This window comes from Cucurbita maxima, unplaced genomic scaffold (genome assembly GCF_002738345.1).
Source record: "Cucurbita maxima cultivar Rimu unplaced genomic scaffold, Cmax_1.0 Cma_Scf00031, whole genome shotgun sequence".
Lineage (NCBI taxonomy): Eukaryota > Viridiplantae > Streptophyta > Magnoliopsida > Cucurbitales > Cucurbitaceae > Cucurbita > Cucurbita maxima.
The window spans coordinates 1,339,863-1,351,141 of record NW_019272047.1 but is presented as its reverse complement, the minus strand read 5'-3'; the positions used below and the strand labels follow the sequence as shown (position 1 = coordinate 1,351,141).

Below are 11,279 nucleotides of genomic sequence, written 5' to 3'. Positions count from 1 at the left end.
GAGCTGAGATTTTATAATGAGGTGGTGGGGACCTTTTCACGTGGCAATGTGGGCCAAATTTATGAGATCTGAACCGTACATTTCTTTTTGGATTAAGTAATTATTAAATTATTATTTGACGAGATCTTTGGCTGAAAAAGCGATGTCAAAGACGAGAATATCAACGAATCAAGTAGCGCCACGTGGATCGTGTTATTATCTAATTCGATTTGCAATCAAGGGAAATTGGGCCGGGCTATAAATGGGCCATATTGGTACTGGGCCTTGTCAGAAACGAAAAGCCCAAATAAGCATTGGATCGGACACAGTCCTCTAAACGGATTCGAACGACTTGTCGTTGAAGAACTACAACATAAAGCAACTTTTTTGCGTGACTGTTAATTGCTTGAACGTCGATGGCGATCTTCTGAGCTTATTCTCTGTTACAGCCATGGGGTTTTTAGGGTTTTTCAAGAGGTTTAATGGCCTCCGGAGATTTAATGCCTCACTTCGAGCAATACCACTTGGGTACGTTCAGAGCAGAGGCTTATCAAATTCCAAGCTTTTCCATGGCGGCGAAGAAACTGCGGTTCCGGTTTTAATTGTCGGTGCAGGACCTGTAGGCCTCGTCCTTGCTATTCTTCTCACGAAATTAGGTATTTCTAGTCCTTTCCTTGTTTTTCTCGATGATGAAAGAAATTGGGATTCTTACAATTTACATTTTACTAATTTGTGTTTGCTCTGTTATTCTGTGAAAATAAAACGAGGATAAATTCATTGTGGTTCACTGGAAGTGGAAACGAAATGAAAATTCAAGTTGGTATTAGAAATGCTATTATATAGATAGTTCTATAATAATTTTTATGCTAATTTCTTGTAGGGGTCAAGTGTGCAATTTTGGAGAAGAACACAAGTTTTTCTAATCATCCGCAAGCTCACTTCATAAATAACAGATCAATGGAGGTTGATTGAATTTCTATTTATGAAGATGCCACTTGATGTATGAGTTAAAGATTCGAAGTAATGTGTTTATGCAGAATTGATTGATAGGTATTTCGAAAATTGGATGGACTAGCAGAGGAGATACAATTATGCCAACCGCCTGTAGATTCATGGAGAAAGTTCTTATATTGTACTTCACTGAAGGGTACAATTCTCGGATCTGTGGACCATATGCAACCTCAAGGTATGACTAAGTTCGCGGTTACTTCACTTGCATGACTGTTAGAACACTGTGATAGTAATTCAAATAAACTTTATGGCTCAATTAATAATTTCACTGCTATTTGTACAATCTGATACTTTATACAAAAGTTACCATTAAGACACTCTATTCAATGTTTTATAGTTAGTTTGATAGTTTGGCTTTATAATGATCCTTCTTATGGATGTGGCAATAATGATTTTTCCTGCCTCTATGCAAATGAGTTCTGTAGTGATTTCAGAAGAGAAGAGGGTTATGTAATCTTGTTGGACACATGCGCTAAAGACTTCGGCAGTTTTTAGACTCATTGGATTTAGACTTTCCTATTTAGTGCTAACTTGTCATCGTAAATAGCTAGTGTAGATGTAAAATTGTATCTACTAGAAGTATCAGGCAAGGGAATTGGGTTCTTTAATCATGTTGGACATGTGCGCACTAAAGGCTTCAACAATTGTTAGCCTCATTGGAAGGCTTTCCTGTTTAGTGCTAATTTCTCATCATAAATAGCTAGTTTAGTACTAGAAGTATCAGGCATGGGACTTGGGTTCGTATAAGGCTGCTAACAAACTGAATTCAAAGTATCTTCTCCTTTTTTAAAGAACTTCTGCCTATGGTAGTAATGAAGAGACTCTTTCTCAATAGCATGAGCCACAATCAAAGGCACGCAAAAACTCATGTAAAACGGGGGGGAGCTTAAATGTTTGTGATATTGTTGAATAACTTTTTGGTTCTTTTTATTTATTTATTTATTATTATTATTATTTTAATCAAAAACAGATTTTGAGCACATTATCAGCCCGGTTTCTGTTGCACATTTCTCCCAATACAAATTAAACAGGTTACTACTTAAGCAACTTCAGAATCTTGGGTTTCAAGTCTGTTCACCAGATAGCTCGGAGGGCCCCTGTATAGTTAGAGAAAAGCAAATACTTATGGGGCATGAGTGTGTTTCTATTGGTGTCACTGATGACGCTGTGACCATGACTGCATCTTATCTCAAGGAAGGGAAGCATATCGAGAGGAGGAATATATGCAGTAATATCCTTGTTGGTGCAGACGGTGCTGGAAGTACTGTCCGGAGGCTTGTAGGCATAGAAATGAAGGGTGAAAAAAACTTACAAAAGCTTGTAAGCATCCATTTTTTTAGTAGAGAGCTTGGTGAATATCTGCTAACTGAGAGGCCTGGTATGCTATATTTCATCTTTAACATTGAAGCTATAGGGGTTCTTGTTGCTCATGATCTCAAGCAAGGGGAATTCATATTGCAGGTATTGCCATCATCTTGATAATGCTTACTCATGTGCATCTTAGACTTAAGCTATTATTTGTTATCCTGTAGGTACCATTCTATCCTCCTCAACAGAACATTGAAGATTTCTGTCCTAAGGTAATTTTATCCACCATCTTTGTGCTGAGTATGTTGAATATGAAAAAAAAAATGTTGGATTCAGTTCTAGCGAGTGAGATATGCTATTCAAGTTACATTGCATATCCCATTATATATGATTGCATTTTCAAACGATTAACCTGCAAAAGTAGTATGTATAAATGCAGATCATATTTTCTTTTTAAAGTACATGGATTCAATTTCTTGTAGATGTGTGAGGAGATTATCTTCAATTTGGTTGGTCTAAACCTCTGTGACGTAGACGTGCAAGATGTAAAACCTTGGATTATGCATGCTGAAGTCGCTGAGAAGTTCATAGCCTGTCAAAATCGTGTATTACTTGCTGGTGATGCTGCTCATCGATTTCCTCCAGCTGGTGGTTTTGGTTAGTATTAATGTTTTATGCTATAAGACTGTTTGTAATGATTTATAATGCTATCCGTTGTTTTGGATTATCATTTCCATTGTTAATATTATCTTGGTTAATTTATAAAAATAGACAGTTCAAGTTAATTGTCATAAATATCAAAACACACACATATATATGGCAGACTAGTCTTATTGTCTGTTTCTGACGTGGAATTAGTTTCAATTTTTCTTATTGTATTAGCTGGGGACAGATAGCTTGTTCTTCTAAAATGATCAGAGATTAAATTTTAAATATAAATTGTCTATGAAAAGTTCCAAAACAAAATTGAAGAATCTGTGTCATGCTTAGAACTTGAACACTTTGACCACATAATTTCGTTAAAAAATTAACAGAAAATGTTGGGACGTCCAAAAATTATTTTTGAAAAATTTGTTTACGTAAAGATTTGGGATTATATACATGTAATGTATCTTCATCCATTCATTTTATGAATAAAAATTGATAATTACAAAGTAAACTAAAGATCTCTCCGAGGACATAAGATTTTCTAACAGTGAAGTATGCTCAAGTCTTTTGAACAAAAAGGCTTGTATCTCCAACATTGGTCTCCTATCTCCTCTCCCCATCTCATTGGATTTTGTAAGGTGAAATCTATTTGTTCTCTTCAATTTATTAGTTCTTATTTATTTCTCAGTTTTTGATGTAAATTTTCTTTATCTTTTTTTTTTTTAAAAAAAAAAAAAAAAAAAATCTGTCTTCTCTACACTATGTTTCAGTCATACGGTGTTTCTCAATGTGTCTTGAATGTTTTAGAAATTTAAAAAGATAATAATCACTCTCCAAATGTGCTTGACATGCGTGTAAGTTGCTCTTGTTTGATACTTAGTACCAACATTATGCTCAAAATAGAGTGTCCAAGCTTCATAGACTGAATCAAGATCAGTCAAATAAAAGAAAAGAGAAAGTCAAATGCACATATTTTTTTAATGTATTTTTTATTGATTTAAAAAACGTAATGAAAACCAAAACTCAGAACGTTTTCATGCATGTTATGATGTTGATGTATGATTGATGCAGGAATGAATACTGGAATTCAAGACGTTCATAATCTTGCCTGGAAATTAGCTGCAGTGCTGCAGGATATTGCATCACCTTCAATATTGAATACTTATGAAATGGAGAGGAAGCCGGTAATCTTATAATCGTTTTTACTCTTTTTCTGTGATTGAATTTTGGTTGGAAAGTTGCCTGAGTAAAATATTGTCCACGTTGCACTGCTTGGCTGTTACAAACACGAATGCTAAAGGAAAGATGAGAACGACCATAAAATACCTTTACAAGAGAAAATTTAAACACCAAAATGGTGTCTCTCAAACAACCTTTAGTATTCAAGTTAGATCAAAACTTGAGTTGTCATATCTGAGTAGTAGAAAGGAAGTGTACCTCAATCATGTTCATCCAACCCCCTATTTAAAGAAGGGTAGTGATGGTACTTGTAGCTATTGGCAATCATTACTCGTGTTGAAGACACATTTCATCATCGAGCTAAACTCATGCTTTAAAGGAGAGCCTATTAAGCTCCTCACTTGGGTACAGGGAGCACCACATATGCGATGAGCTCTAACTTTATCAAGCTTGTTTTGCTTATCTTCTTTTACTATTCGCCGGGACGCATGCCTATTTGGTGAAGCTTAGTATGCTGACGGTATTATACTGTTCTATGGATGTCACCTGCCTTATTGGCATGGCCGCATGTGTGCTCATCCATTTATGCTTTGCTGAGGATGAGCCCGTACCTAGTCTAACTTGGTGTTCTCATCCCACCATGCTCTTGAACAACATTCTTTGCTGAGACAAGTGTGCTCATCCTGTTGTGTTGAGTTATATGAGTAAGTAATGGTCTCGATTCCTCCTTGTGGCATCATTGGCTATTGATACTTCGAAAATTTCACCTATAAAAGTAACTTCTTACACCTAACAGAGAGATCATCACCAGCTTCAGATTGCTCTTGAGGCAAACGTTATTGCATTCTGTCCAAGTATGGGCGGCCATGCCAAATTTGGTTCGGTCGTATATGTTGGAACTTTCTCCTACCGTGGGCTCAGTTTTTTAAGAAATATGTTTCACAATGCAAAGATGACACGTGATTGATTTTCTCAACAAATCTGAGTAGTTTAGTCAATTTCAATCAAACAACTGTGGAGTTGGGACTTTAGTATAAATATGTGGTCCTCTTCACTCCAATTAAGTCATTTGAGAATAGTGTTGAGAGATCCCACATTAGAGATTAGTTGGAGAGGGGAACAGAGCATTCCTCATAAGGGTATGGAAACCTCTTCCAAGTAGACGTGTTTTATAACCTTGAGGGGAAGTCCTTGAAGGAAAAGTCAAAAAGGGACAATATTTGCTAGTTGTGGGCTTGGGCTGTTACAAATGTAGGGTTTGGAGATTGTACACATACATTTAAGCCATATAGTCTTTCTTGTTTCTCCTTGGGCGGTGCCAACGTGAAGCGTGTCAGCTCAGGCAGCTTCCTAAATAAAATTCAGCAACAAGTTCTCTAATTGATTCTTGACCTCTACTGTCACTTCCTATTCAGATAGCACTACTCAATACAGCCCTTAGCGTTAAGAACTTCAAAGCAGCCATGGAAGTACCTGCGGCTCTAGGTCTGGATCCAAAAATTGCAAACTCTGGTAAGTAGAAAGCTTCATCTTCATCTAATTTTAATGTCACTTCTGTAAAACACTCTCAACTTATCTTTACCATATTGGTTGTAGCATCTAAGCCTTTTTCAATACAGAGAATAACTTCCTTTTTCCTTAACTTGGCAGTGCACCAAGCAGTTAACCATGGCCTTGGTTCTGTTTTATCATCCTCACTACAGAGAACAGTTCTGGATGGAATTTTTAAGATAGGTCGTTTGCAGCTCTCAGATACTCTTCTGAATGAAAAAAACCCGGTTGGATCTTCAAGGCTTGCAAAACTAAGTCACATATTTGATGAAGGGAAGAGCCTTCAACTTCAGTTCCCTGCAGAGGATCTTGGTTTCAGGTATAGCATATATTCAAACTCAATGCATGAGCCAATTTTACCCATTTGATAATCGTTTGGCTTTTAAAAATGAAGGTCGTAAACACTATTTTCAACTATGAGTTTCTTTCTTTTATTACGTACTTTTCAAATCATTTTCAAAATCCAATCCAAAACTCGAAAGCTATAATTTTTTTTTTTTTTTTTTTTTGTTTTTGGAATTTGGCTAATCATTCGAACCTTCTTTTAAGTTTGAAAACCATTAGTAAAGGTGAGAAAACATACACAATTTTCAAAAATGGAAAACAAAAAATGAAATAGTTAAAAGATGGAGCATTAGATGTTCGTTTCCCTCCAGCATTTCCTAGTTTAGCAACGGGTGCATCGAACTATAAACGAAAGAAAAGCTCCTTCAGTGTGGCATCTGGTTTAATGATGGCTTAATTATATTCAATTCAATCATATCCATGGAATTAGGTACTCTGAAGGGGCACTTATTCCGGACAATAATCAACTTGGTGGTCGAGAAGAGCCTACAGGTCGTCGGAGAAGGTACATCCCTTCTGCAGACCCAGGATCAAAGCTGCCTCATATGAATGTGAGGGCATTGGCCAGTATGGTACGATGTTCGTTCCCATTTCCCCCTCATACTTTCTTCTGTATCAGAATTGACCAACTGTAGTCAGTCTTCTTAAATGAAGCTTTCGTGCATACTAAATGGCCATCTAAATATAAAAAACAGTTAAATTACAAATTTGGACCCTATTGTTCTAAGAAAGTTAGAGTTTAGTCCGGTTTGATTCTAAAAAATAGTCCCTTATTATTTTCTTGTAGCAGAAAGATTTAATGTATAGGACGTGATCAAATCTCGTCTTATATCTTATCGTATTCAATGTATGCATTCATTTTTATATTATTGATTTACTTTGTTTTTTTTGCTAACAACGTTTTTAAATATATCAATTTTATATATCGAAATGAACGATTCAATCATTTATTGTCAAAAAGAATAGTCACCGAATGTTTTTAGGGGAATTCTAACTTAGGAATTTTCTTTATTTCCATCCTTCCCTTGGCTTCAAACATCATTTAGTGAACTAAATGATCTCTCCTCTTAAGAGTCGTTTTTGCTGCATTGCTTGACAATTGCTGTTGCTAGATAGTTGAGTGGTTTTCTCATTTGGTCAACTAAACTGGAAATGGGTTTATGCAGGAGGTGATTTCTACTCTTGATCTTGTATCCGGAGATAAAGTCGAATTCCTTCTCATAATAGCACCACTACCGGAGTTTTACCGTCTTGCTCGTGCAGCTCTCATGGTAGCAGAGGAATTCAAAACTTCTGTTAGGGTATGCATTTTATGGTCTGCTGATATAACCAGGATTGAATCAAGCAGCAAGGAAGAACTAGCACCATGGGAGAACTACATTGATGTTCAAGAAATTCGGCAACCATCCACTTCAACAGCATCATGGTGGGATGTCTGTCAGATGACTGACAAGGGAGCGATCCTAGTTCGGCCCGACGAGCATGTTGCTTGGAGGGTGAAGTCTGGTGTTTCTGGTGATCCAAACACAGAACTGAGAAGAGTTTTTACTTCTCTGTTGAAGTGATGATTTTCTATTCTTATGAGGCATTACTTTGTTGTCTCTCACAACGTGATTGGTTTTAAGTCTATATAGGAAGTGCAGTATTACTTGCCATTGGCGAATAATTTTATTGGGAACTTGGGGCACATTACAGAACGAAATGTACTTCCAGAGGAATTCAACATTATACCATTCCAACTTCAAAATAAAGATTCTTACTTTCACAGAAGAATTAGATTTGATATTTGTTCATACACGTTCTATTATTATGAATATGTGCTCAGATGTTTGAAATCTCACTCACACATATTGCACTCTGGGGGACGAATATATGGTCACCTGTACATTTTCTTTTCCAATAATAGAAGGCAAATTCCCGTTGCGTTGCACAAGATGGTGCTGTTTCACTTCGAGTACCTTCATGTTTAGTCAAGTTTCTTCTATTTAATTCAAATTGCAACATTTTCAAGTCGAAAAGGTAGGTTTAGTTCAAGGGTGGAGCTGTGTTTGGAGAATCTTCCAACATGGTGCTAAACATATAAAAGTTCGATATCCTAATAAAGTACAATAAGATATGAACAATGACTGAGATAATCAGGAGTTTTTATCAATAAAGAAGTAATAACTTAGTCAGATGAGCCTCAGAAGTATTGCCTTCGCCCTTTTATCCAAAACCAGATGAATCAAAATTGACTGGAAGCAAGTGCTACTAGAGCTACCTAATAAAACAAAAAAGATGCTAAGAACTATATGTTTGTGTTCTGATTCACTGCAAGTGTTGCTGCAGCTTTTGTTGGTCCAATGGACTAAATACAGCAATCAATCAAACAATTATTATCAAATATCTTACTGATCAGAGCTTTATGTGCAGAAGACCGTATTCACAAGAATAATTTGACACTGAAGTTTCCACCAACCAGCCTTCATTAATGACAAGATTTGAGCTACCGACTGGTTACGGCTTCATCTATTTCATCATCATAATGTTCAAGACTTAGTTATTATGATTATCAAATGGCCAATAGAAGAGGTGATAATACCAAGTAAGCCTCCAGCTAAAACCTGTAATCAAGTAAAAAGAAAGGCCTCAATTCTCTTTTGGAATCCTGACTTCTCTTCTCTAGTAGATGGCATAAAAGAGCTACAAATGAATATCCCTCAAGTGTCTTATTCGCTCTTTGAAACCTCCCCAGCCAAAAAACACAAAAAAAGTGCCAAGAAATTGCTAAGCATTCGTGAAGCCAGTTATTCAAAGGGCAACCCACAATGTCTATATCATCTCCAGTTCAGCATTATACCAAAGATGATAGTAAAAAGACAATGATTAGCCAAGCAGCAAGTCTTTCAACATCTGTCTTATCATTACTCCAGGTTTATCAAGTTTTACTAATCTTTAACGGGCACATGAAGGTCATGGAAGCCAGAATTTGCAGTAGAATAACAATTTTCCATTTTATCTCAAAGTTGGTCATAACCTACGTAGCCTACTTAATGTCGAGGATTGTTGGGGGAGAGTCTCACATTGGCTAATTAAGGGGATGACCATGAGTTTATAAGTAAGGAATACATCTTTATTGGTATGAGGTTTTTTGGGGAAACAAAAAACAAAGCTGTGAGAGCTTTTATTCAAAGTAGACAATATCATACCATTGTGGAGGTCGTGATTCCTAACATGGTATCAGAACCATGCCCGCAACTTAGTCATGTCAATAGAATCCTCAAGTGTCGAACAAAGAAGTTGTGAGTCTCGACTGTGTGGTCAAGAGTGACTCAAGTGTTGAACAAAAAGTGTACTTTATTTGAGGGCTCCAGAGAAGGAGTCGAGCCTCAATTAAGGGGAGGATATTCAAGGGCTCCATAAGTCTTAGGGGAGGCTCTATGGTGTACTTTGTTCAAGGGGAGGATTGTTGAGAATAGTTGGGAGAGAGTCCCACGTTGGCCAATTAAGGGAATGATCACAAGTTTATTACAAGTAAGGAATGCATCTCCATTTGTATGAGGCCTTTTGGAGAAACAAAAAACAAAGCCGTAAGAGCTTACGCTCAAAGTGGACAATATCATACCATTGTGAAAGCAGTGATTCCTAACCCTCAATACAATATTAACAAATTGATTAACGTGTCAATTTCATAGACAAGAATCTCCTAATAGACTGCACAATGTCATCTTACCTGGGGAGGGGTGTGACCAAGAAGTTCTCGCAGTGGTCTGCTCTCAGCCAAAGGATGTTCAGCAGGAAGCTCGTATACAATTTGATTCAAAACCTACAAAATCAAACAGTCAAGGAAAAAAGGATAAGCTTAAAGATACAAAAACAATACCCAAATGAGAGAAATTAAGGACTAAAAAGGAAAAGGAGGAAGGGAGGAAGGGTTGAACAAGGAAGCACAGATGAACCATAGAACCTCTGCTTGGCGCCCAGCTTGTAATCTTACACCAGTTGCATCGTACATTACCTGCCACCAAATTCTCAATGTCATACATCCTTAAAAAGGTTCCAAGATCTTTACAATTTTACTCAAAATGGTATCGAAAAATGAACAGGGAAACCATACAACACAGGCTAAGATCAATGTAACAGCAAAAACTGAAGCTCCAAAGCCTTCTTGGAGGCCAATGGCTACAGCAAGAGCAGAAACAGTTGAAGAATGAGACGAAGGCATTCCACCAGATCCAACTAGTCTCTTAAAATCCCATCGCCTTTCCTTATACCTGCAATGTTACAAGAGCTTAAAAGACCATAAATTAAAGTCTTGAACAAGAAAAAGGAATCCAAAACCAATAAAAGCTTCTTTAAAGAGCTTGTTGATAAAGCTATAAACAAAACACTTTTTCTGATTAGGACGACGGAGGGAGAACAGATCACAGAATCCTATGGTAGATGCCAGAACAGTACACGAACGACTCATAATTAGACGAGCTACACAAATTTAAAGAAACCTAATATTATCTCAGAACAATTGTTTTCGTCATATAGGGTTTGCAATATCAAGCCTCAACGCGACAAACACAGCCAGTAAGAAAGCTCATACGTAATGGGTGAAAACCAAGAATTGGATCGGATCCGAGTAGCACGATTATAAAGGAAAGTTGAAGAAGAATACCAAGTAGTGAAGAACTTGATGGACTGGGCGATTGCGAAGGCAACGAGAGCAGAAATGATGGGGAAATTCATGAGAATGGTTGAGGAAAAGGGAAGATCGGGGCGTTGGAGTCGAAAAATTGTTGGGATTATGAAGAGAACATTCAAAATATGGGATTGGAGAAACGAAATCAATGAGAAAGAGGGAAGCTTTGATGTTATGCGGAGAGGTGGTTAGTTGGTGAAGGAGGCAAAACGGAGGGAAAGGGACAGCTTCGGTTCCATAGCCTGATTTCTTCTCTATGTTCTTATTCTTCAATTAAACCAACGCTTTTTTTTTTTTTTTTTTTTTTTTCTCTCTCTTTCTTCCAATTTCCAATTGGATCTCTACAAACTGAATTATTGACTCAATATTCTGTTTCTAAGAATATACTTTTTTTTTTAACCCATAATTTTTATTCAAATTAACTTTAATTAAATTATAACTTTTTCGAGACATTTTAAGTTTTGGCTACTATTCGAATAAGAGATTTTTCTTTTTATATTTATGAATTGTATTTATTATGCATTTAAAATTAAGGGTGTTCGTGCATCATTGTGGTTATTTCATATCCTCATTTTTCTTTTCATATTAT

General features: G+C 36.6%; 2 protein-coding genes across 5 annotated transcripts; one reads left to right on the top strand and one right to left on the bottom strand.

The window, feature by feature from the left end:
• The first annotated feature begins 363 nt into the window (after nt 1–363).
• On the top strand, nt 364–7,749 carry LOC111466353 (2,4-dichlorophenol 6-monooxygenase). 2 transcript variants are annotated; one of them, XM_023110961.1, is made up of 11 exons: nt 364–635; nt 860–942; nt 1,030–1,165; nt 1,961–2,451; nt 2,523–2,570; nt 2,781–2,955; nt 4,018–4,130; nt 5,541–5,637; nt 5,776–5,995; nt 6,452–6,593; nt 7,188–7,749. In XM_023110961.1, exons 1-11 carry the CDS (start codon nt 431–433, stop codon nt 7,584–7,586), a joined length of 2,109 nt encoding a protein of 702 aa, XP_022966729.1. In that variant the 5' UTR covers nt 364–430; the 3' UTR covers nt 7,587–7,749. The 2 variants fall into 2 exon arrangements, with proteins under 2 accessions (XP_022966729.1, XP_022966730.1); XM_023110962.1 differs by having other exon boundaries at nt 618–635; nt 1,017–1,165; nt 2,022–2,451.
• Nucleotides 7,750–8,137: 388 nt separating this feature from the next.
• On the bottom strand, nt 8,138–10,989 carry LOC111466355 (uncharacterized membrane protein YuiD-like). Of its 3 annotated transcripts, XR_002714365.1 has the most exons (6): nt 10,667–10,988; nt 10,118–10,274; nt 9,968–10,018; nt 9,734–9,826; nt 8,413–8,624; nt 8,138–8,281 (listed from the first exon to the last, which is right to left on the bottom strand). XR_002714365.1 is itself a non-coding variant. In XM_023110964.1 (5 exons), exons 1-5 carry the CDS (start codon nt 10,735–10,737, stop codon nt 8,518–8,520), a joined length of 384 nt encoding a protein of 127 aa, XP_022966732.1. In that variant the 5' UTR covers nt 10,738–10,989; the 3' UTR covers nt 8,145–8,517. The 3 variants fall into 3 exon arrangements, 2 of the variants coding, with proteins under 2 accessions (XP_022966732.1, XP_022966731.1); XM_023110964.1 differs by having other exon boundaries at nt 8,145–8,529; nt 10,667–10,989; XM_023110963.1 differs by having other exon boundaries at nt 8,145–8,624.
• Nucleotides 10,990–11,279: the final 290 nt, after the last annotated feature.